Source organism: Muscardinus avellanarius, assembly GCF_963383645.1.
Source record: "Muscardinus avellanarius genome assembly, chromosome: 21".
NCBI classification, from domain to species: domain Eukaryota; kingdom Metazoa; phylum Chordata; class Mammalia; order Rodentia; family Gliridae; genus Muscardinus; species Muscardinus avellanarius.
In genome coordinates, this window is record NC_137807.1 from 22,475,291 (window position 1) to 22,500,667 (window position 25,377).

Sequence of the window (25,377 nt, forward strand, 5' to 3'; positions counted from 1 at the left end):
CACACACACACACACACACACACACACACACACACTGGAGCTCTGGCAATCCCCCACCCCGTGTCTTCGGGCGTGGAAAGGCTTGGTGGTGTTGGGGTAAAGACCACCGTGAAGCCGTGCTACAAACCTTTCTCCTCGCAGGCGGGCGCCATGCGCGTGGTGGTGATTGGCGCCGGGGTCATTGGGCTGTCCACCGCCCTGTGCATCCACCAGCGCTACCACTCGGCCCTGCAGCCGCTGGACGTGAAGGTCTACGCCGACCGCTTCACGCCGCTCACCACCACCGACGTGGCAGCCGGCCTCTGGCAGCCCTACCTCTGTGAGCCCAGCAACCCTCAAGAGGCGTGAGTGAGAGTCGGGGCGTGGGCTGCGGGGCCTGGGGGTCCAGGGGCTGAGTCTGCAGAGAGTACACTCCCCATCAGGGTCCCGGTGACCAAGAATAGGTTCCCCGGGGAAGCTTCGATGTGGTACGACTTAAAGAAAATACTCATGAAGCTGGTGGCACGTGGCTTGTGCCTGCAATCCCAGCTACCAGGGAGGCCGAGGCAGGAGGATCACAAATTTGATCGTAAGCAGAATAGAGTTGCCTTGCAGGCCAGAGCCCTGCTGTGGGGGGAAGGCAGGCAGGCAGGCATACTGGCTTACATTTGGGAAGCTGAGACAGGAGGATCACAGGTTCAAAGACAGCCTCAGCACGTAGTGAGACGCTCGTCAACCTACTAGACCTTGTTTCCAAAAAAATAATAATAATGCCAAACGTGGTGCAGCACACTTGTAATCTCAGCATTTGGAGGCTGAGACATTAAGATCGGGGTTCAAGGACAGCCTCAGCTCCTTAGTGAGGCCCTCTGCCACTCAATGAGACCCTGTTTCAAAATAAAGAATAAAAATAAGGCAGCCGGGTGTGGTGGCGCACGCTTGTAATCCCCGCGCTTGGGAGGCGGAGACAGGAGGATCACGCAGGTTCGAAGCCAGCCGCGCGCGCTGGCTTAGGAGACCCTGTTTTCAAATTTAAAAAAAAATGTAAAAACAGGTCTGGGAGCGTAGCCCGGAGGTAGAAGGGTTTCCAGGAACCCCAGTACCACCAAAAATAAATAAATAAATAAATAAATAAATAAATAAATAAATAAATAAATAAAATAGGTTTGGGAGTGTAGCCTGGAGGTAGAAGGGCTTCCAGGAACCCCAGTACCACCAAAAAAAAAAAAAAAAAGAATTAAAAATAAGGCAGCTGGGTGTTGTAGTGCACTCTTGTAATCCCCACGCTTGGGAGGCTGAGACAGGAGGATGGCGCAGGTTCGAAGCCAGCCTCAGCTACTTAGTGAGGCTCTCAGCAACTTAGTGAGACCCTGTTTCCAAATAAAGTATAAAATAGGTCTGGGAGTATAGCCCGGAGGTAGACAAGCCCCTGGGTTTCACCAAAAATAAATAAATAAATAATAGGGCCGGTGAGTGTAGCTCAGAGGTAGAATGTCCCTGGATACTGCAAATAAATAAAAAGATAAATACAATAAATACAAATAAAAAATAGGGCTGAGGTGTAGCTTGGAGTTAGGATGGCCCTGGGTTCAATCCCCAGTAACCCCCCCCACAACAAAAAGAAAGATTGATGAAGGAGGAAGGAAGGAAGGAAGGAAAAGAAAATGCTGTGAAATGTGTCCCCTCGGTGGGGCAGATGCCCTGTGTTGGGTTGGCATTCTGCCCAAAGCTGAACAGCTGTCAAGAACACGCGCGTTGATGAACCCACACAACTTCTACACAGGTGCATTGGTGCTCAGATTCATCAAAGAAATTGCAGAGGTCATCTACCCCCCTCTCTTTCTCTCTCTCTCTCTTTCTGTGCTGGGGATGGAGCCCAGGAGCATTCTGCCTTTGAGCTACACTCCCAGCTCTATTTTTATTCTTTTTTTGTTGTTTGTTTGTTTTTGGTAGTACTGGAAGCCCTTCTACCTCCGGGCTACACTCCCAGACCTATTTTATATTTTTATTTGGAAACAGGGTCTCTTAAGCCAGCACAGCTGGCTTCGAACCTGCGCGATCCTCCTATCTCTGCCTTTCAAGCATGGGGATTACAAGCGTGTGCCACCACGCCCGGCTCTTTTTTTTTTTTTTTTTTTTTTTTTAAACAGGATCTCACTGAGTTGCAAAGGGCCTCACTGAGTAGCTGAGGCTGTCTGTGAACCTGTGATCTTCCTGTCTCAGCCTCCCGAATGCTGGGATTATAAGCATGTGCCATCATGCCTGGCCCCCTCTATCGTATTCATGGGGATACCAGAAGGCTTGGGAGGGGGAGGAGCTGTGGATATTTGGAGCACTGCAGGAGAAAACAGGGTATGTGTCTGGTTTGGGGTCCTGTCCCCAACGGCAGTCACACTCCATGCATGTTGACTAAGGGCTTTTGCCCAGCTCAGGGCACTAGATGATCAAGACTCTGGGTGATCTTTCCAGGGAGTGGAATAAGCAGACCTTCGACTATCTCCTGAGCCACGTCCATTCACCCAGTGCTAAAGAAATGGGCCTGGCCCTCATCTCGGGTTACAATCTCTTCCACAAAGCTGTTCCGGTGAGTGTGGGGGACCACACACAGGGCTGGGCTCAGAGGAGCCCAGGGCGCCTAACAGGAGTCACAGGCCACAGACTTTGGGGCTTGAACTAGGTACACTTTGCATTTATTTATTTATTTATTTATTTATTTATTTATTTATTTTTGCAGTACTGGGGATGGACCCCAGGTGCATTCTACCTCTGAGCCCTACCCTCAGCCCTTTTTTTTTTTTTGGTGGTACTGGGGTTCCTGGAAGCCCTTCTACCTCTGGGCTACACTCCCAGACCTATTTTATATATTTATTTGGAAACAGGGTCTCCTAAACCAGCATGCGCTGCTGGCTTCGAACCTGCGCGATCCTCCTGTCTCTGCCTCCCAGGCGCGGGAATTACAAGCGTGCGCCACCACGCCTGGCTTTTTTTTTTTTTTTTTTTTTTTTTATTCTTTATTTTGAAACAGGGTCTCACTGAGTTGCAGAGGGCCTCACTAAGTAGCTGAGGCTGTCCACAAACTGCGATCCTCCTGTCTCAGCCTCCTAATGCTGGGATGATGAGCACGCGCCATCACAACCGTCTTCTATTTTATATTTTATTTTGAAGGGGGTTCTTGCTAAGTTGCATCATGCTGGCCTCAAACCTGCAATTGTTTTGTCTCAGCCTATCAAGTACTGGGATCATAGGTATCTATGACTGTGCCTGGCTAAGACACTGTCTCTTAAAGAAAAAAGAAGAAGAAGAAGCCGGGCGTGGGGGCGCGCGCTTGTCATCCCAGCATTCGGGAGGCTGAGACCCGAGGATCACAGTTCGCGGACAGCCTCGGCTACTTAGTGAGGCCCTCTGCAGCTCAGTGAGACCCAGTTTCAAATTAAAAAATAAAAAGTAGGGCAGGGGGTGTAGCTCGGAGGTCGAATGCCCCTGGGTTCCATTCCCAAACCCACAAAAAAAAAAAAAGAAAAGGGAAAGGATAATAATAATAATAACAATAATAATCCAATAATTATTACAATAATAACATGGCCTTACTAAGTAGCTGTGGCTACCCACGAACTGTGACCCTCCTCTCTCATCCTCCCAAGGACTGGGATTGTAAGTGTGTGCCACCATGCCTGGTCTTGTTTTTATTTATTTATTTTTTATTTTTTATTTTTTTGTGGTACTAGGGGTGGAACCCAGGGGCTTTTCTACCACCGGGCTATACTCCCAGACCTATTTTATACTTTATTTGGAAACAGGGTCTCACTAAGTTGCTGGGAGCCTCACTAAGTAGCTGAGGCTGGTTTCGAACTTGCGATCCTCCTGTCTCAGCCTCCCAAGGACTGGGATTACAAGCGTGGCCACCACGCCCGGCTCAGCTCCATCATTTATGAGCTGTGTGGCTTTGGATGGTCACTTAAGCTTTCTAAGCCTCAGCTGGCCCATCTGTAGGATGAGGGCTACGAATCCACCACAATAGCTGGCTAACGGATCCGCATCCGAGATGCTTACTTGTGCATGGTACAAGTTCTAGAAGTTTCTGTTGTTATTCTTACTGCAGGTTGCCAACACTTTGTGTGTGACCTTCTCTCCTTCCTCTGCAGGACCCATTCTGGAAAGATATAGTACTGGGGTTTCGGAAGCTGACCCCCAGGGAGCTGGACATGTTCCCCGATTATGGGTAAGGTGGTTTTCACGGGCGGAGAGGCTGAGGTCACACACTTCATACAGAACCATCCAGAACAGAGCGGAGGATGGAGCCACCCAGTGTCCTGTCCCCTCCTAGCCTGGAGCCCTTGGGACCCTGATCTGGTGTTCTGTCTGGCTCCTTTACTGAAGCCCCCCCACTCAAACTGGGCTTTGAGCTGGGGAGGCAGGGGACATGGGATCCCATATCTCCAGTCTAGAAACATCATGTATGTGTCAAATGCCTAGCACAGGCTTCTGGCAAAGTAACAAGAGGTTGGTTTTGGCTCATGGGGTCTGAGGTTCAAGTCCCAGGTCAGGTGACCCCTCGGGTTCTGGCAGGAATAGCATCTCGTAGTGAGAGCAGGTGTCAAAGCAATTGCTCAACGCGCAAGCCAGGAAGAGAGACCGGGGCTGGCCAGGCTTCCACAATCCCTTTCACCGGAAGCATCGACAATGACCTGAGGACCTTCCACTAGACCCTCCTCTTAACGTTTCTGCCATCTCTCAATTCTTCCACTTCAGGGACCACCTCTTTTTGTATTTTATTTGGAAACAGGGTCTCACTAAGTTGCTGAGAGCCTCACTCAGTAGCTGAGGCTGGCTTCGAACCTGTGCGATCCTCCTGTCTCAGCCTCCCAAGCGCTGGGATTCCAAGCGTGCGCCACCACGCCCGGTGACCAGACTAGGATTCCAACCTGGACCGTGTGATTCCAAACTCTTGTCTTTGCTCTATAGCCGAGAGCTTCTCCGATCCTTCCTTCACCTCATCCCGTGCCTGAATCCTTCTACAGATTCACATCCAGTCTCCACTTTTATAGTCCAGGACCGACAGAAAATATCCTTGGCCAAGCAGGGTGGCACATGCCTGTCATTTTAGTACTAGGGAGGCTGAGATGGGAGGATTGCAGGTTCAAGGCCAGCCTCAGCAACTTAGTGAGACCCTGTTTCAAAATAAATACATTAGCCGGGCGTGGTGGCGCACGCTTGGAATCCCAGCATTCGGGAGGCTGAGACCTGGAGGATCGCGGTTCGCGGACAGCCTCAGCTACTTAGTGAGGCCCTCTGCAACTCAGTGAGACCCGGTTTCAAAATAAAGAATAAAAAACAGGGCAGGGGGTGTAGCTCGGAGGTCGAATTCCCCTGGGTTCCACCCCCAGATCTGCAAAAAATATTTAAAAAAATACATTAAAAAAGGGCTGGAGATAGAGTTTGGAGGTAGAAAGCCCCTGGGTTCAACTCTCAGCACCACAAAACAAAGCAAAACAAAACAAAAAAATTCTGCAGTAAGCTGAAAACTGCCTTTGTCCTAAAATGTCACTTGGTGTTTCCAGCCCTAGCCTTTGGGGACCCACAGGACAGTACTGATCCCCCTCCGCTGGGCAGCCTCAGATACGGCTCCGATTCTAACCTGTCTCCTTCCACTTGCTGTGTGTGACTTTAGCTACGGCTGGTTCAACACAAGCCTGATTTTGGAGGGGAAGAGATATCTGTCGTGGCTGACTGAAAGGTAAGCTTTTAAAGCTTGGGTTTGAGGAAGGCACCTCCCAGCTGTAGGAAAATATTGGTCCATTCCTTTCTGTATTGCCCAATCCCAAGGGGCAAAGAAAAGCCTCCCGTTAGGATTGGGAGCTATCCTTGGTCCTGACCACCACTGGGCATGAGGCGAAGGTTCCCGTGTAGAAACCATGGGTGGCTTTAGCTTTCTGTGTGGTATATTTATTAGAAACTTCACTTAAATCCTTAATCCTTATGGAAGAGTTTTATTTTTTATTTTTATTTTGTGGTACTGGGGGTGGAACCCAGAGGCTTTCTACCTCCGGGCTATACTCCCAGTACTCCCAGGCCTTTTTTTTTTTTTTAAATATATTTTATTTGGAAACAGGGTCTCACTAAGTTGCTGAAAGCCTCACTAAGTAGCTGAGGCTGGCTTTGAACCTGCGCGATCCTCCTGTCTCAGCCTCCCGAGCGCGGGAATTACAAGCGTGCGCCACCACGCCCGGCCTTATGGAAGAGTTTTAAATGGATTCCCTTAAGTCTTCTAGGCATATACATTATCTGCAAAACATAAATTCCCTTTTATTCTTTTCTTTCTTTCTTTCTTTCTTTCTTTCTTTCTTTCTTTCTTTCTTTCTTCCCTTCTTTCTGCGGGTCTGGGGATGGAACCCAGAGGCATTTTATCTCCAAGCTACACCCCCTGCCTTATTTTTATTCTTTATTTTGAAACAGGGTCTCACTAAGTTGTAGAGGGCCTCACTAAGTAGCTGAGGCTGTCCTCGAACCATGATCATCCGGTCTTAGCCTCCCGAATGCTGGGATTACAAGCGTGTGCCCCCACGCCCGGCTCTTTCTTTCTTTTATTTCTTTCTCTAACTCCTTTGGCTCGAATACCTAAGACAGTGTTAACCAAGACAGGTAGCCATGGATGTCACTGCCATGTTCCTGATGTCAAGAGGAACTGGATAGGCTTCCTGCTTCTGACAACGTGGCGGCTGGCCTTGGCGCAGCCCTGCCCCTCTTGCATAAATTGGGTCTCATCCCTTTTGCTGTCACAGAGCAGTTTGGGGTTAAGTCCCAGCCACAGTCCCTCCCTATGTGGCTCCCCAGCTAATTTTCCGAAAGACCCTTCTCTCCCTCCATCTGCCCGAGAGGGGCTCGGGCCATCTCAGAGGACCTGGTTTCCCAAAGGATTTTTTTTTTTTTTTGACCATTAGTCAAGCAAAGGGTTCGTGATCTAATGTGATACTCAGCCAGGTTCTCAAGGGGCATCCAGGGGCCCAATGTCCACAGAAATGCCCCCGCTGCCACCCTGCAGGAGGGACGGGGCAGAGGACTGACTTCTAGGCTCCCTGACGTGTCCGGTCGCCCCCAGGTTGGCTGAGAGGGGCGTGAAGCTATTCCAGCGGAAGGTGGAGTCTTTGGAGGAGGTGAGCGGCCGGGCTGGGCACCCTTTCCTTTCCGCTGTTCGGTGGGGTGCTCCTTTCTCAGGCTCCTGGGTCCCCCTTGGGCCTGTCCCAGACTCTAGGCCTCAAGTAGTCAAGGGACACTTGTGAAGTCACATTTGGGGTAGATGGCAGAGTGCAGGTGTGAGGCCTGTTCCCTCCTTGGGACTCCTCTGCCCTGTTCCACAGGGAGGGCACAGGTGTGGAGGGAGGAGGGACCGGACCCCAGGGCCCGCCGTCCCTCCCGCCCAGCCCCTGTCATGTTGGTTGCCCCCAGGTGGCCAGAGATGGAGTGGACGTGATTATCAACTGCACCGGGGTGTGGGCCGGGGCTCTGCGGCCAGACCCGCTGCTGCAGCCGGGCCGCGGGCAGATCATTCAGGTGAGCAGGGACAGGACCACCGTGCAGCGGTGGGCCAGGGGGCACTGCGGGCTCTGGGGAACGGGCATGGTAAACAAGAGCGACCATCCTCCACCAGAGTGCTCCCCTAGGGACCTTTCTCTCTCTCTCTCTCTCTCTCTCTCTCTCTCTCTCTCTCTCTCTCGTGCAGTACTGGGGATGGAGCCCAGGGGCATTCTGCCTCTGAGCTATACCCCCAGCCCTTCTTTTAATCCTTTATTTTGAAACAGGGTCTCACTGAGTTGCAAAGGGCCTCACTAAGCAGCTGACGCTGACTGTGAACTGCAATCCTCCTGTCTCAGCCTCCCAGAAGGTCCCAGAGTTCTATCCCTAGTATACCTAGATCGAAGGTAGAATGCCCCTGGATTCAACCCCAGTACCAAAATAAATAATTAATATTAGTAATAATAATAATAATAATAATAATAATAATAATAATAGGGCTGGGGTGTAGCTAGGAGATAGAATGCCTCTTGGTTCAATCCCTGGTACCACAAAAAGTAAAAAAATTAAAATAAATAAGCCAGGCATGGTGGCGCACGCTTGTAATCCCCGTGCCTGGGAGGCTGAGACAGAAGGATTGCACAGGTTTGAAGCCAGCCTCAGCTACTTAGTGAGGCTCTCAGCAAGTTAGTGAGACCCTGTTTCCAAATAAAATATAAAATGGGTCTGGGAGTATAGCCCGGAGGTAGAAAAGCCCCTGGGTTCCACTCCCAGTACCACCAAAATAAATAAATAAATAAATAAATAAATAAAATAAAATAAAACGGGTTAAGGATTTAGCTTGGAGGCAAAGTGCCCCTAGTTTCAATCTCTGATACTAAAATAAAAGAAATAAAGAAGGGAAGGAAGGAAGGAAGGGAGAAAGAGAGAGAAAGGAAGGAAGGAAGGAAGGAAGAGAAAAGAAAGAAAGAGAAAAGAAAGAAAGAGAGAAAGAAAGAAAGGAAGAAAGCAAGCAAGCAAGCAAGCAAGCAAGCAAGCCGGGCGTGGTGGCGCACGCTTGTAATCCCCGCGCTCGGGAGGCAGAGACAGGAGGATCGCGCAGGTTCGAAGCCAGCCGCGCGCTGGCTTAGGAGACCCTGTTTCCAAAAATGAAAATGTAAAAATAGGTCTGGGAGTGTAGCCCTGAGGTAGAAGGGCTTCCAGGAACCCCAGTACCACCAAAAAAAAAAAAAAAAAAAGAAAGAAAGAAAGAAAGAAAGAAAGAAAGAAAGAAAGAGTGGCCATGGAGTGCCAGCCCTGTGCACTTTACTGTGGTAATTAACTTAGTCCTTAGCACCCGCCTTTGAGCTGGGCGCTACCACATCACCACTGCTGTCAGAGAGGAAGAAGCTGAGACCGAGGAGTCACGTAACACACACATGTTCACACGGGGTGGCGAATGGTGGGCTGGGGTCAAGACCCAGGCCGCCTGCTTGGAGAGTCTGGGGGCGCAGCCGTCCTTCCAAGCTGAGTCTCAGTATGTGTGAGTGGGGCTGCGTGTGTAAGCTCATCCCATAATATGTGTGCACCTGCACCTGTGAACAAACGCGTGTGCGTTCACACGTGTGCAGAGGCATGCTCCTGATGCGGGCTGAGGCTCTTCTGTGGACATGGTGAGGGATACTCTGCGGAGTGGAGGAACGCCCAGTCATGGGGGTCTTCCTGCAAGAGGCCAGCGACTCGGGGCAGCCTTGGCCAGAGGGGCCGTGAGAGGGCTCAGGAGTCGGCCCGTTACTCTTGTCAGAACTTTGATCATACAGAAGGGCGCACTGGTCCAGCTCCCCGGACAAGGCTTCTGTGCCCTGAACCAACAGGTGGCTGCCCCCTGGCTGAAGCACTTCATCTTAACCCACGACCCGGAGAAAGGCATCTACAAGTCTCCCTACATCATCCCAGGGTGAGATGGGACTGCTGTCGGGCAGAAAAGGAAAGGGGACGCCCGCCTCCCGCCCTCTTCCTACCTACCCCTTCCACCTGCCGCAGGACCCTTGCTTACCCCCCTCCGAGATTGCTTACTCCCAGTGTTTCAGTGAGTTTGGGCAATTAAATCCTCAAGAAGGCAGGCAGGGCTGGGTCTCAACTGGGCTCTTTCTGGAATGTTCTTTTTTAATTTTTATTTTTTTACTTACTTCCTTATTTTTTTTATTTTTTGTGGTGCTGGGGATGGAATTCAGAGGCTTTTGACCTCCAGGCTACACTCTCAGACCTATTTTATATTTTTATTTGGAAACAGGGTCTCACTGAGTTGCAGAAAGCCTCATTAAGTAGCTGAGGCCGGCTTCGGACCTGTGCGACCCTCCTGTCTCAGCCTCCCAAGCGCTGGGATTACAAGCGTGCGCCACCACGCCTGGCTCAAGGAATGTTCTTTTTTAATTTAATTTTTTTTTGTGTGTGGCGCTGGGGATGGAACCCAGGGACATTCTATCTCCAAACTACACCCCTGCCCTATTTTTTATTCTTTTATTTAGAAACAGGGTCTCACTGAGTTGCAAAGGGCCTCAGTAAGTAGCTGAGGCTGTCCGCGAACGGCGATCCTCCTATCTCGGCCTCCCGGATGTCGGGATTACAAGCGTGCGCCCCCATCCCCAGCTCCCTGTTCACCTTAAAGCATTTGCTTTCCTTTGTTGTCACACAGGATTCACGCGGTCACTCTCGGAGGCGTCTTCCAGCTGGGGGACTGGAGCGAGGGCAGCACCCTCCAAGACCACACCACCATTTGGGAAGGCTGCTGCAGACTGCAGCCCACGCTGAGGGTAAGGCGGGAGGGTGTGGGTGTCCTAGACCGGGGCGGGCAGCTCGGTCATGGGACGATTCCACCACGGGACAGAGAGACAAGTTAGTTCCAGCGGGGACTGTGGAGTACACTGGAATTTGACAATGTCTAGGAGAGTCCTTGCTAGGGGCCAATGAAATGGAACCAGCTGTGGCTAAGGACTGCTCCCTCTGGAGGTGACCTCCCAAAGCCACTTACTGTGTGTGCCTGGTGCTGGGGGTTGAACCCAGGGACATTCTACCTCTAAGCTACACCCCTGCTCTATTTTTTATCCTTTTTTTTTTTTTTTTTTTTTTTTTTGCACGTCTGGGGATGGAACCCAAGGGCATTTGACCTCCAAGCTATACCCCAGCCCTATATTTTTATTTTTTATTTATTTTATTTTTTATTTTTATTTATTTATTTTTTTTGTGTGTGGTACTGGGGTTCCTGGAAGCCCTTCTACCTCTGGGCTACACTCCCAGACCTATTTTATACTTTTTAAATTTGGAAACAGGGTCTCTTAAGCCAGCACGGCTGGCTTTGAACCTGCGCGATCCTCCTGTCTCCACCTCCCAAGCGCAGGGATTATAAGCATGCACCACCACGCCCGGCTTTATTATTTATTTTTTAGAATTTTTTTTTTTTGCATGTCTGGGGATGGAACCCAAGGACATTTGACCTTCGAACTACAACCCTTGCCCTATTTTTTTATTCTTTGTTTTTATTCTTTATTCTTTATTTTTTTTATTCTTTATTTTGAAACAGGGTCTCACTAAGTTGCGGAGGGCTCACTGAGTAGCTGAGACTGTCCACGAATCACAATCCTCCGGTCTCAGCCTCCCGAGTGCTGGGATTACAAGTGTGCGCCACCACGCCCGGCTTCCTATTTTTTATACTTTATTTTGAAACAGGGTCTCACTGAGTTGCAAAGGGCCTCACTAAGTAGCTGAGGCTGGCTGTGAACCTGCGATCCTGTCTCAGCCTCCCAAGTACTGGGATGACAAGCGTGCGCCACCACGCCCGGGCACTTAGTCTTTATAAGAAGCAGACATACTCAGTATAGAAATCTCCAAAGTTGGGCGTGGTGGCGCACGCTTGTCATCCCAATACTTGGGAGGCCGAGACAGGAGGACTGTGGTTCGTGGCCAGCCTCAGCTACTCAGTGAGGCCTTCTGCTACTTAGTGAGAGCCTTTTCAAAATAAAGAATAAAAAATAGGGCTGGGGGGTGTAGCTCTGACGTAGAATGCCCCTGGGTTCAATCTCTAGTGCTGCAAAAAAAAAAAAAAAAAAAAATCTCCATTGTCAGGTTTACTAGTAAACCAACTTAGTAAGCCAAGTGCCCTTGGTGACGAGGGTGGTGGAGGTGGTGGTTGGTGTCCATGGTGACAAAGTGGCGCCCATCGGTAATACAACAGCCGTGGTGGTGGTGATGGCGGCGGCTGGTGGAGACGGAGGCGTGGGCAATACTGGGGCGGGGTGGCTCTAATGAACGAAGTCCCTGCTGAAGGTGGCCGTGAGGGTGGTGTTTGCACTGGGTGACGGCGGCGGTAATGAGATCCTAAAAGCAAATTCCCTAGCACCTAAAATCAGGAGCGGGAAAAAAGATCCGGGGATGAGCTGCCAGCATTTTTTTCCCCCCAGACTGCGAGGATTGTTGGTGAACACACTGGTTTCCGGCCAGTGCGCCCCCACATCCGGTTAGAAAGAGAACGGCTGCATGCTGGAGCTTCAGACACGGAGGTATGTTCTCTTGACAAGGAAAGCGTGCCTTCCCCGACTCCTCAGGGGCCTCGGGTATTGCCAGGGAAAAGTCCACGCGGCCCGAGGTCCGGGGCAGCGGTGGCCACCATCCCTTCCTCTTTAAATGAGGAAACTGAGGCTCAATGTGTGTGTGTGTGTGTGTGTGTGTGTGTGTGTGTGTGTAGATAATTGTGTATGTTGCCTGGCATGGTAGCACTGTAATCCCATTATTTGAGAGGTGTAGATAGAAAGATTGTAGGTTTGAGGTCAGCCTCAGCAACCTCAGCCTCAGCAACCTCACCAAACCCTGTTTCAAAATTAAAAGCAAAAAACAAAAAACAAGGACGCCGGGCGTGGTGGCGCACGCTTGTAATCCCCGCGCTTGGGAGGTGGAGACAGGAGGATCGCGCTGGTATGGAGCCAGCCTTGCTGGCTTAAGAGACCCTGTTTCCAGCCGGGCGTGGTGGCGCGCGCTTGTCATCCCCACGCTACGGAGGCAGAGACAGGAGGATCGCGCAGGTTCGAAGCCAGCTGCGCGCGCTGGCTTAGGAGACCCTGTTTCCAAATAAAAATGTAAAAATAGGTCTGGGAGTGTAGCCCGGAGGTAGAAGGGCTTCCAGGAACCCCAGTACCACCAAAAAAAAAAAAAAAAGAGACCCTGTTTCCAAATAAAAAAGTATAAAATAGCTCTGGGAGTGTAGCCCGGAGGTAGAAGGGCTTCCAGGAACCCCAGTACCACCAAAATAAATAAATAAATAAATAAATAAATAAATAATAACAAGGGCTGGGGGTGTGGCACAGAGGTAGAATGCCATTAGGTTAAATCTTCAGTACCAAAACATAGATAGATAGATGGATAGATAGGTAGATAGATAGATGGATGATGATAGATAGATAGGTAGATAGATAGATGGATGGATGATAGAGCTGGGTATGGTGGTGTACGCCTGTAATCCCAGTCCTTGGAGGCCAAGACAGGAGAATAACAGGTTCGAAGCCAACCTCAGCAACTTAGTGAGGCTCTCAGCCACTTAGCGAGACTCTGCTTCCAAATAAAATATAAAAAAATAAGGCTGGGGCTGCAGCTGGGAGATAGAAAGCTCCTGGGTTCCACCCCCAGTGTCTGTCTGTCTGTCTGTCTCTCTCACACACACACACAACATATACCAAATAAAATAAAAACTAAAATGTTAATAAAAAAGTGTTGTGCGTTGTGCGTGAGGAGAGAGCGAGAGCGTGTGCGTGCGTGCGTGTGTGTGCGCGTGCGTGCGTGTGTGCGTGCGTGCGTGTGCGTGTGCGTGCGTGTGTGCGTGCGTGCGTGTGTGTGTGCATGCGTGTAGGGAAAGTCACATATGGAGCTTAATTTCCCGCTGATGGCTTTGGCTCTGACACGGACCCAGAGCCTTGCCTAGGTCTCCAGGACGTGTCACCATCTCGCGCAGAGTCTGTCCACGTCCACACAGAATCCCTGCTTTCTCCCCTCCTGGGTGGGGAGGAGGACTCGTCCGTGGACCCAGGGGTCCCCCAGTCCACAGCAGGCTGGGCGGGGGGGGGAGTGACGTAAGGAACTTCCAAGAGTTTCCTGTGTGGGACTCTCTCACCTCAAGGTCTGGATATGATGCCCTTCTCCCTGTTCTGAGTGTGTAGAGCAGAAGATGAGGCCCTGCAAACGAGGCCCCTCACAGTTTTTGTGGGGGCCTGCCACCCCTCCAGAGTGCTGGGAGAAGCTCTCCTGGTGTCCAGCTTGTTTGGGCCTCTCTGGAAGGTTCAGGATTCTCCTGGGGACAGTGAGGCTTCCCGGAGCCCTCGCTGTGGTCCCCTAGACCTGGCCACCTCCCTCTTGCCTTCCCCAGGTGATACACAGCTACGGCCACGGGGGCTACGGGCTCACCATCCACTGGGGCTGTGCGCTGGAGGCGGCCAAGCTCTTTGGGAAAGTTCTGGAAGAAAAGAAGTTGTCTGGAACGCCCCCATCCCACCTCTGAGGACACCCGTGACCGCTGCCCTCCCCCGCCAGGATTCCCCAGGCGTCTAGGCCGCCTAATCCAGGTGCCCTCGCTTGATCCCCCACCTTGATCCTCGGCTTCTTTCTGCAGAGGAGGCTGAGGTGACAGGAAGCCAGGTTGTCCTTCCCGGAGGACAGTCCAGGCCCCCGGAGCCCGCTCAGATCACTCAGGTCTGTTCTGTCTCTGGGTCTGATGCCGTGAAGAACAACTGGGGTTGTGGTCCTCCCACGTCCCCAGAAGTGGACCATTCAGAAAATCAAAGAGGCCGGATGCCCAGAGCTGTGGCAAATGGAAAATGGTTGAGGTTTTAAGTGACTAGATTCCAAGTCTAGTCAAGGCTGAGACAGGAGGATTGCAGGTTTGAAGCCAGCCGTCACAATTTAGCAAGGCCCTCAGGCACCTAGCGAGACCCTATTTCAAAATAAAAAGTAGAAAAGGCTGGGAGTGTGGCTTGGAGGTAGAATGACCCTGGGTTCAATCTCCAGAACCATGAGGGGAAAAAATTGTGTGTGTGTGTGTGTGTGTGTGTGTGTGTGTGTGTGTGTGTTGGGAAGGCATGTGCATGCCTATAATACCAGTAATTGGGAGGCTAAAACAGGAGAATTGCAGGTTTGATAACCTCAGTAGCAAGATATTCAGCAACTTAGTGAGACTAGTAAAAGCAAACAAATAAGTCAGGTGTGGAGGTTGAGCTAGGAAGATCGCAGGTTCATGGCCAGCCTCAGCTACCCAGTGAGGCCTTCCAAACTTTGACCCTATTACAAAATTAAGAATAAAAAATAGGGCTGGAGGTGTAGCTCAGAGGTAGATTGCCCCTGGTTTCAATCTCCAGTACTACTAAACCAGAACAAACAAAACGGGCGTGGTGGCACACACTTGTAATCCTAATACTTGGGCAGGAGAATCATGGTTCACGATTTGCCTTGGCAACTTACTGAGACCGTGTTTTAAAACAAAAATAAAATAGGGCTGGAGGGGTAGCTCAGAGGTAGAATTCCCCCGAGTTTATTCCTCAGCAATGCACACTCACATAGAAGTTGAGTATGGTGGTACATGCCTACAATTCCAGTACTTGGGAGGCTGAGACAAGAGGATCGCAGGTTTGAGGACAGCCTGAGCAATTTCCCTAAGCTCTCAGCAACCTAAGACGACCCAGTTTCAGAACAAAAATTTAAAAAAGGGTCTGGGCTACAAACTTGGAGGTAGAATACCCCTCAGTGTAATAAAAATAAAATAAAAATAATCATATAACTCAGTTAATGAAAGTTTTCAGTTGCTGAGTATCAATTACTTTTGGGTGTGTGGTACTTGAGATGGAACCCAGGGATATTCAACCTCCAAGCTACACTGCCAGCCTTATTTTTTACTCTTTATTTTGAAACAGGGTCTCACTGAGTTGCAGAGGGCCTCGCTAAGTACCCGAGGTTGTCTGCGAACCATGATCCTCCCGTCTCAGCCTCCCGAATGCTGGGATTACAAGCCTGCACCACCAAGCCCGGCTACTTTCTGAGTATCTTAAACAAATATCTTCTCCATTCTACCCACGGAGCTGCTCAAGGATCACACACAGTCTAACAGAATTCAAATACCTCTCATAAAACTGCAAGCACATTTACCGGCCTCCCAAGGGCACTGTGTACTGAGTGTCTAGAAGTAAAGGGAGGTCAGAAGCAGAGTCTCAGCAGCCCCTAGGCATGAGCAGTGTACCATCTTGTCCGCGACACTCAACCCATTACGCTTTTTTTTTTTTTTTTTTTTTTTTTTTTTTTTGGTGGTACTGGTGTTCCTGGGAACCCTTCCTCAGGGCTACACTCCCAGACCTGTTTTTATACATTTTTTAAAATTTGGAAACAGGGTCTCTTTAAGCCAGCGAGGCTGGCTTCGAACCTGCCAATTCATGCCTCCCTCAGTCCCTGGAGCCTCGGGGCTTTAGTCAGCACACAGGAACACATCTGACGGGCTCCAGGGTCTTAGTGGATGGAGACTCTGTCCTGTGGCTGCACCGCATACAATGAGTTTCTACCACCGGGCAGGACTCAGCAATTTCCTGAATTAGTAAATTCTTCAATAATTCCCATGATGTGCTGCTGCCGCTCAGGTGCACAGGCGGAGACGGCAGCAGAGGGCTAGTGCAAACACCTCGTGTTTGTTGTTGAAGGTGAAGGAGAGGAAGAGGGAGAGGTGAAGTGCTGGGAAAATAGATCCTAGATGAGGGGGTGCCAAGCCTCCCTGCGCTTCATGTGCTTAGAACGCTTACAAGCTGGCTGGGACACCGCACACCGCTGCTGCTGCTGAAGCCTCTGGACCTGGTGTGGGCTCACTGTCTGCGCCTGGTGGTAAGACACGACGAGTCAGCCCTTGGGCGACTCTGGGGTTTAGCAGCAAATGGGATCTGCCTCGTCCCTACATGAGTGGGGGCCCTCTTCAGCCTTGCAGGTCTCCATCCTCCTCCTGGGAAAGCCAGATGACATGGGGCTCCCAAGCTGGGCGAGAGCCATCCCTTTCCTCTGGTAAATCTGGAGCTGTGCGGAGGGTCCGTGACCCACTCGATAGTCCTCTGTCACCGAGCTGGCCTGGACCCTGCTCTGGCTGAGGCTGCTACCCGGGGGTGGTCTGGCTAGTGCTGGGCCTGGGGTGAAGCAGAAGCAGCCCTGGGGAATCAGACTGAGTCAGAGGGTCATCTAGCTTCCAGGTCTCAGCCTCCAGGACAGTGGCCTCCAGGGCCTGGGCCACGGTGACTAGGGAGTGGGACAGGCTGTGGCGCAGGCCTGCTAGCTCGTGGCTTGTCTGCACCAAACGAATGATATAGTCCTGCCACTGAAGCTTCTGCTCCAAGGCCAGCTGGGCTCGCAGCAGGGCTACCGGGTGAGCAGGAGAACCAAGAGACAGATCAGCTGAGGGCTGGAAGCTGTCCCAGCTCTTCTGCCCTGAGCACCTGTGACTCTTGGTCCAGCATTGGAACCAACTGAACTACAAACATGAACCTCAGAATCAGATGTCAGGAAAGGGTCCTGAGAATTCACAGGGACTCCAGGCATTCAGAACCTGGCTTCCTAGTTGATGCAAACAGGAAACTTCAAAACAATAAAACCCACTTAGTCATGGAGGTGCATGCTTGTAACCACAGCATTTGGGAGGCTGAGACAGGAGGATCATGGATCGAGGCCAGCCTCAGCTATTTGCAAATCATTGACGCCCTGTTTCAAAATAAATAATAAAAAATAGGACTGGGGGGGTGTAGCTTGGAGGTAATATGCCCTGGGTTTCATCCCCAGCACCGCAAAAAAAAAAAAAAAAAAAAAAAAGCAACTCTTTAGCTCTATTGAAGGATAACTGACAAGTAATAAATTGTCCAGGTTTTGAACATATGTTTTGTTGAGTCTGATATAGATAAATCCACATATAACCACCATCCCAATCAAGATATGGAACATTTTAGGCACTGCAGAACCTGTCTTCTCATGCCAAGAGCAATGGTGCACACCTGTAATCACAGTATGCGAGAGGCTGAGACAGGAGATCATAGGTTGAAGGTCTGCATGTGTTAACGTAGCAAAACCTGGTTTTGGAAATGAATAAAACCAGGCGTGGTGGGACATGCTGGTAATTCCAGTACTTAAAAGGCTGAGACAGGAGGATCACAGGTATGAGGTCAGCCTCAGCAATTTAGTGAGACCTTGTTTCAAAATAAAGTAGGGAGCTGGGTGTGGTGGCGCCTGCTTGTAATATCAGCATTTGGGAGGCTGAGACAGGAGGATTACAGTTCAGTCTCAGCTTCCTAGTAAGGCCTTTTGCAACTCAGAGAGATCCTGTTTCAAAATAAAGAATAAAAAAATCGGGATGGGGTGTCGCTTGGAGGTAGAATGCCCCTGGGTTCGTTAGGCCAGTGCTGGGGCCATCGAGGCCGGGATCAGAGCCTGCTGTGAGGCAAGGCCGGTGCTGGGGCCTCCGAGGCCCAGATCGGAGCCTGCCGAGGGGTAAGGTCAGTGTCGGGGCCAATGAGGCTGGGATTGGAGCCTGCTGTGAGGCAAGGCCACTACCGAGGCCTCCAAGGCAGGGATCGGCGTCAGCCGAAGGGTTAGGCCGGTGCCAGGGCCAGCAAGGTTGGGATCAGAGCCTGCTGTGAGGCAAGACTGGTGCTGGGACCTACGAGGCCAGGATCAGACTCTGCCGAGGGATAAGGCCGGTGCTGGGGACAGCGAGGCCGGGATCGGAAACTGCCATAAGGCAAGGACGGAGCTGGGACTTGAGAGACCAGGATAGGAGTCTGCCGAGGGGTTAGGCCGCTGCCAGGGTCAGCGAGGCCGGGATCGGAGCCTGTCATGAGGCTAGGCTGGTGCTGGGGCCTCTGAGGCCAGGAGCGGAGCCAGCCGAGGGGTTAGTTCGGTGCGGGGGCCAGTGAGGCCAGGATCAGGGCCTCCCATGAGGCAAGGCCAGTGCTGGAGCCAGCGAGGTCGAGATCAGAGTTCTCCGGGTGGCCAGGCCACTAATGGGGCCTTCAAGAGTGAGATCAGAACTTGCAATGCAGCATGCACAGAGAAATAGCACAGAAAATAAAATCCAGATGCTTCCCCTAATTAGCAAGAACTAGTAGGAAAGGGGTAACAGGAGGATGTCGAGTAGTAGAAAGGGCCCTATTGAGAAGCAATTAAGGTGACCAATCAGAGGGGAGGAGATGGGGGAGGATGGAATCTCTTTAAAACTCATGAGGTGCGTAAACAAATATATCAAAGATAATCACCAATCAAGCATGGGATCGAGGGAGGGGGAAGGAATGGGATGGGGATTGGATGAGGGCTAATTGGATGATATGTGCTTGTATATCCTCTCAAGTCTTGTATTCCAAAGTGATGTATAATTACAATATATATATGAATAATGCCATATGAATAATGCCCTTGGGTTCCAACCCCAGTACCGCAATAAATAAAATAAGTAAGTAAATAAAGTAGGGCTGTGAGTATATTTCGAATGTAGAATGCCCCTGGGTCCAGTCCTTAGTCAAACACACACACACACAAACTGTGTGCGTGGCTCACGGGTAGAGTGGCCCTGGGTTCAATCCTTAGTAATACCAAGGAGAAAAAAGTTACATTATGTCCCTTTTGGAAGATTTTAAAATATTCATGGTGGAAGCTAAGACAGGAGGATCGCAGGTTCAAAGGCGACCTTGGAAACCTAGCTGGGCTGTCAGCCACCTAGTGAGACTCTGTTTCTAATAAGAAATAATATGGGGCTGAAGGTACAGCTTGGAGGTAGAATGTCTCTGAGTTTTACCAAAAAAAATTCTGATTTAATTAGACTGGGACAAAGCCTGGAGATCAGTATTTTTTTCAAAGTTTCTAATGTGCACTCAGGTGTGAGACTCACCGGCTAGCTCTTCCATTCTTCAGATGGTATCCCGAGACAAGCAGGAGGTGAAGCTTCTGGGCTCTCAGGTGCTACAGCCTCTCATGTAGACCTTGAGAAAGCTCGGTCAGGGGACCCGCAGCGGCATAGGTCCCCATGAAGTGTGTCTAGCATTCCTTCCTTCAAAAAATTATTTTAGGATTATTTGAATCAATATGTATAATTGGAATTTTATGTATCAGCATTATAACTAAAACTGATGGGCAGCGGCTTGTGAGAGACTCAGGCAGCAAAGATTTTTTTCCCAAGGATAAAGTTTGGGTCAAAGATTAAGTTCAAACTGACCTTAGTTTGGGCCAGTGTATAAGATTAAGTTCGGGTCAGCCTTGTGAAGAGAGACAAAGCACACTGTGATTGTTTAAATGCCTGGCACCCTTGCCCTAAACTCTATAAAAAAGAAAACTTTTCCTGTCCTTGGAGTTCCTGCCTGCATGGCTATGCCCTTGCTTTTCTGCCAAAAAAGAGTATAAAAATTGTAACAAATCCTGAATAAAATGGAGAAGTCTGAACCTGATCTCGTGTGACAGCTCTTCCTTCTCTCATTCGACCTCGGCTTTTCTCTCACCAACATACGAACCTCGACTCTTGCTAGGGCTGGACCCCGGCACTCAGGGAAGTCCAGGACCAAGCTGAAGCAAGAGGGGCCAAGGGTGCAAATCTAAGGCGGCGCTCCAGGTCAAGGGTGAGAGCCTCCACACATCCATACCCGAGGCCTCTCTTGCCTTTCTCTATCAGGTCCGACTCTGAAATGTTTTGATTTTAAGAGAATTCAAAGTAGCCGTAAAAGCCCAGCTACAGAGCCAGGCCCTGCCAGGAGTGACTACTGATTTCTTTTTGCTACTAGAGATTGAACTCAGAGTCATTCTACCTCTAAGCTCCATCCCCAGGCCTATTTTATTTCTTATTTGGAAACAGGCTTTCGCTGGGTTGCTGAGAGCCTCACTAAGTTGCAGAAGATGGTTTTGGACCTTTGATCCTCCCGTCTCAGCCTCCCAAGTGCTGGGATTACAAGTGTGCACCACCACACCCGGCTGTGACTACTGATTTCTGAAACGGGCAAAGAAATAAAAATTCCACACTTCTTCCTACTCCTGGGTGAGCCTTTAAGGTGAGGCTTCTGAGGACTTCTGTCTGGATGCTGGCAGCGGTCCTGTCTGCGAGGCTACAGCAAGGTTAGAGGAGACCAGCGTGGTTCTGCTCGCTCTAGGCGGCTCTAGGATCTCATCCCACTCCTCTCCCCCAATCCTGCTTCTCTTTATCTCTGCTGCTGTCTTTGACTCGTTTTTTTTTTTTTTTTTTTTCCGGGTCTGGGGATGCAACCCAGGGGCATTCGACCTCTGAGCGACACCGCCTTCCCTGTTTTTTATTCTTTGAGACGGGGTCTCACTAAGTTGCGGAGGGCCTCACTAAGTAGCTGAGTCTGTCCTGGAACCGCGATCCTCCAGTCTCAGCCTCCTGAGTACCGGGATTATAAGCGTGCACCGCCACACCTGGCTGGTCTTTGACTCTTTTCTGCCCTGTCCTAACTCTTCCGCTCTTTAGAACCTCTCAGACCTGCACATGCATCCTCACTCCTCCATCTTCCAGCTGGTGTCTTCAGATCTGCTGTGCTCCACATTGTGATCTTTTGAACTCTATCTCTGATGGTCTCCACTTTCTTGCATCGGACCTTCATCCACTTCCCACTAGGGACCCAGATCCTTTGCCTGACTTACAAGCCCTGAGAGCCATGGCCTCTGCCGTTGTCTCTTCTCTTTCCAACAGCTCCTCCAGGTCTCAGGCCACCTGAACCTTCTACACATTCTCCATATCTCCTCTCTCCTGCGTTTTCCTCTTCCCAAGGCCCCGCTCCCAGCCCTGTGCTTGCTAGTCTCTTTACTTTTTTTTTTTTTTTTCTGTACTAAAAGTTGAACCCAGAGGCATCCTACCGCCAAGCTATACCTCCGCCCCTATTTTATTTTCAAACAGGGTCTTGCTAAGTTGCTGAGGCTGGCCTTGAACCTGTGATCTTCCTGTCTCAGCCTCTAAGTACTGGATTACAGGTGTGCGCTACCACTCTGGGCTTAGATCCAATCTTAAATACCACTTTTCCCAGAAAGCCTTTTGGGACCCAACCCCAGGAAAGCTCCGGTGTCCCTCCAGCAGGCCTGGGGCAATGAGCTCCCCCTGCTGGGCACTAAGCACGCTGCGCTGTCCCTGCTTATCTCCTAGTGTAGCTCGGAGACAGGAACTGTGTGTGTCTTACAGGTTAGTGTAGCAGCCTGAGCTCCACACATGTTGGGTCCTCGGGATCTCAGCTCTCATACCTTCTGGGGTGCCAGAAGGCCGAGGGTGGCAGGCAGCCCCTGAGCTCAGAAAGATGGGCTCTGTCCCCATTCCAGGTTCACCAGGAGTGACTCACCTGTAGCCTCTGTTGTTCTGACTCCTGCTCCAGCACAGTCTTGTCGGAACATGGCCTCCTCCGGCAGGCTGATCATGCTGGCGTTGGTCTGGGCCAGGGACCGTACCAAGTCCTGGACCTTCTCACTCTGCTCAATCTGCCTAGCTTCTGACTGCCTCAGGGCTACATAAATTTGTTGCAATTCCTGCTGCACTGCAAGGCGTAAAGAATTCATAAAGAGCCGGGCGTGGTGGCGCGCGCTTGTAATCCCCGCGCTTGGGAGGCAGAGACAGGAGGATCGCGCAGGTTTGAAGCCAGCCGCACGCGCTGGCTTAGGAGACCCTGTTTCCAAATAAAATATAAAATAGGTCTGGGAGTGTAGCCCGGAGGTTGAAGGGCTTCCAGGAACCCCAGTACCACCAAAAAAAAAAAAAAAAAAAAAAAAATTCCTCCACTGAGGAGGCTGGGTGGCGAGGCGGAGAGGACTCCAGATTCCTCCTTTGCTGGGCTGCCCTCAGCTCCAGGATCGCGTCTTCCTTTTGGGCTAAGGTCAGTGGCGGCTTCCTTAGATGCTCACGGAGGCCCCTCATCTCTTCTGTCTCTTGCCTCAGACTCTGTTTTCCTTGGGCCCCATTCTCTAGGCTCCTCTGGGCCAGAGACTTCTCCAGCAGCTGCCCCTGCTCCTCGTGCCTCAGCTCTCCATTCCTCTGGGCTAGGCCCACTGGCACTTGCCTGCAGCCATCTGTCCCGCAGGGCCCGGGCTCTGCCTCACGCTCCTGTGTCTGCTCAGCACACTGTTGCAGAAGGGCCAGGAAAGCCTTCTCCTGCTCCCGAGACTCGGCCTTCGGGCCTTTTAACAGCTCCTCCAGGGCCTGCGCCTGCCGCCCCTCCAGGGCCAGCTCTTCCCGGAGCCTGCGCACCTGCTCCCTGTGCGCCTCCAGCCCCCGCGGGTGCAACTTCGGCACAGGGGCCTGCTCCAGAGCAACCTGGAGGGTGCTTGCCTTCTCCTTCCTGCTTTCCTCTTGGCCCTGGGCCCGCTGCTGTCTTGCTGCAGGGCTGCAAGGTCACAGTCCCTCTGGGCCAGGGCTCTCTGGCCTCTTCTAGCTGATCTGTAAGTGCCTGCCCTTTCGGCTCCCCCTGTTCCTTGGCTTCCTGCAGGTGCTGCTGCGGGACCACTATTTCCTGCTCCTTCTGGGCCAGGAGCAGGCTGGTCTCTCCCACCTTCAGGCCCTGCAGCTAGTGCTCCAGCTGTTTATTGTTCTTCTGCAGTGTTGGGGTCAAAGCCAGGCTTCGCACATGCTGGGCATGCCCTTAACTAAGCCCCCGGCCCCTTCTTCCTTTTCTGGTACTAGGGGCATTCTACCTGTGAGTTACATCCCCAGCCCATTTCAACTTATTTCATTTGAAACTTGGTCTTGCTAAGTCGCTAAGGGGCTCACTAAGTTAAGGCTGGCGTTAAACCTGAGATCCTCCTGTCTCAGCTTCCCAAGCGTGAGATTGGAGGTGTGCACACCAGAGCTGGCTCCCTCTTCTTTCAACTTGGAGACAGGTTCTCACTTCATTGCCCAAGCTGTCTTTAGTCTTACCATCCTCGGGGGCTCAGCTTCCCAAGTGGCTGGGATTAGAGGCGCGTGCCACTGTGCCCCACTTTTGAAACCACTTTTGAAACAACTGCTCAGGGCCCTATTCCAGGACGCACCTCCTCCTCCCCAAGGCCTACATCAAAGCTTAACTCCAAGGCCATCTCTTTCTTCCTTCTGCTCCCCCCAGAGTCAGGTGGACAGCCCCTTCCTCCTAGGTGCTTCAGGGCACCAGCTGTGTCTGTTACGGATCCAGTTACTTCAACCAGTCCTGCTTTCTATGGGAATGCAGTGTGCTCCCCTGTCCTCCGCCATGCTGCGAGCCTCCGTGAGGACAGAAGTCTTTCTGTTCAGTATCCACAGCTCAGAGTGCCTGGCACAGAGGTGGCTTGCCGCAGGTTCATAGTGAGGTGGCATTAGAAAGAAAAGCAAGCCCAGAGAATTAGGGGTCTCGCTGAAGGACACATAACAAATGGCAAACAGGGGTCCAAATTCCTAATTGATTCCAGAGTTGATGTAATAATGTGTGAGGAGCTGCGTTCCTCTCCCTCCTCCCGGGGAGGTAGGCTTGGCTTTGGCATAAAGGACTTAGTTCTTGGATGGCTTCCTCACCTGGCTCAGCCTCCTTTTCCTTTACCTCCAGCCTCAGTAACTCCACCTGGCAGGGAGCAAGTGCATTCATTCTGAGCGGGGTGGAGCCCTCTCCTCAGACCCCCGAAGCCTGCCCCTACTCAATCCCTGCAAACCGCCGCCAGCTGGCCCAGCTCTCTAGCAGATAGGGAGGGCTCTGAAGTGTTACTCTGGATCTGAAACCAACTTCTTCTTCTTCTTCTTCTTCTTCTTCTTCTTCTTCTTCTTCTTCTTCTTCTTCTTCTTCTTCTTCTTCTTCTTCTCCTTCTCCCTCTCCCTCTCCCTCTCCCTCTCCCTCTCCTTCTCCTTCTCCTTCTCCTGCTTCTGCTTCTGCTTCTGCTTCTGCTTCTGCTTCTTCTTTTTGTGGTACTGGGGATGGAACCCAGGGGCTTTTCTACCTCCAGGCTATACTCCCAGACCTTTTTTAATATTTTATTTGGAAACAGGGTCTCACTAAGTTTCTGAGAGCCTCACTAAGTAGCTGAGGCTGGCTTCGAACCCGTGCGATCCTCCTGTCTCAAGCGCGGGGATTACAAGCGTGCGCCACCACGCCCGGCCTGAAACCAACTTCTGGCATGCGGGCTTCCCAGGCCATGCTAATGGGCTCTGGCCCTGTTTTTCCAGGCACATACACCAGCTCCCTGCTGTGACAAGTCTGATCTGAAACCTAGACCAGCCTAAGACCAGTCACATGAACTATGGCTCCCATTTGCTGAAAGTGACATGGAAAGCGTTCCTGACACTTTACGTTCTCCTATCGTGGCTCACGATTATCATCCTTGACTGTGGGTGAAGAAGCTGATGCGTACACAACCGGGAGACAGGAGAGATGGGTCAAATGCAGGGCAGTGGATAAACTGGACCTTACCCACTGTCTAGGTTTTCTCTCCTGGCTTCATCTCTCCGGCGCCCAGCTCAAGTCCTGCTCTCAGCACGCCCAGTCCCTGGAGTCCTCTTGCTGTGACCACCTGGATTTCTTGCATCTCAATTCCTCAGGCTGGGTCTTGCCACCCAGACCAAGCACGCCTGGCAGTGGCTGGACCAGGCCCACCCGGGCACCACACGCCAGGCTCTCAGGTGCCACACAGGGGCCATTCTCGTCTCTGGGTCGGGTCCCAAGCCCCCACCCTGCCTAGTACTGGCCTTCCCTCCTGCCAGGGTATTGAGGTCTCAGTTTGTCCTATGATTAGGAAAAAGAGAAGTGTGCTATAGGAGCTGGCTGTGAGCAGTCACCCTCCCACTCCAGGAACGGGCCTCCACCAGGGAAGCACGGCCATGACGGCAGTGGGAGGTACCTGGGCACACAGCTCTTTCTGCCCTTCCTGGGCCTCTTGCATGTCCTGGCGCAC

The 25,377-nt window shown here is 51.2% G+C and overlaps 1 protein-coding gene across 1 annotated transcript; it reads left to right on the plus strand.

The window, feature by feature from the left end:
* Positions 1-147: 147 nt before the first annotated feature.
* DAO (D-amino acid oxidase) lies at positions 148-14,008 on the plus strand (the record flags this gene model as incomplete). The annotated part of the gene is made up of 10 exons (XM_080717380.1): positions 148-344; positions 2,449-2,563; positions 4,122-4,198; positions 5,648-5,713; positions 7,076-7,130; positions 7,423-7,527; positions 9,342-9,424; positions 10,163-10,280; positions 11,925-12,023; positions 13,877-14,008. The coding sequence occupies exons 1-10, from the start codon at positions 151-153 to the stop codon at positions 14,006-14,008; spliced, it is 1,044 nt and encodes a 347-aa protein (XP_080573506.1). The 5' UTR covers positions 148-150.
* Between the last annotated feature and the right edge of the window lie 11,369 nt (positions 14,009-25,377).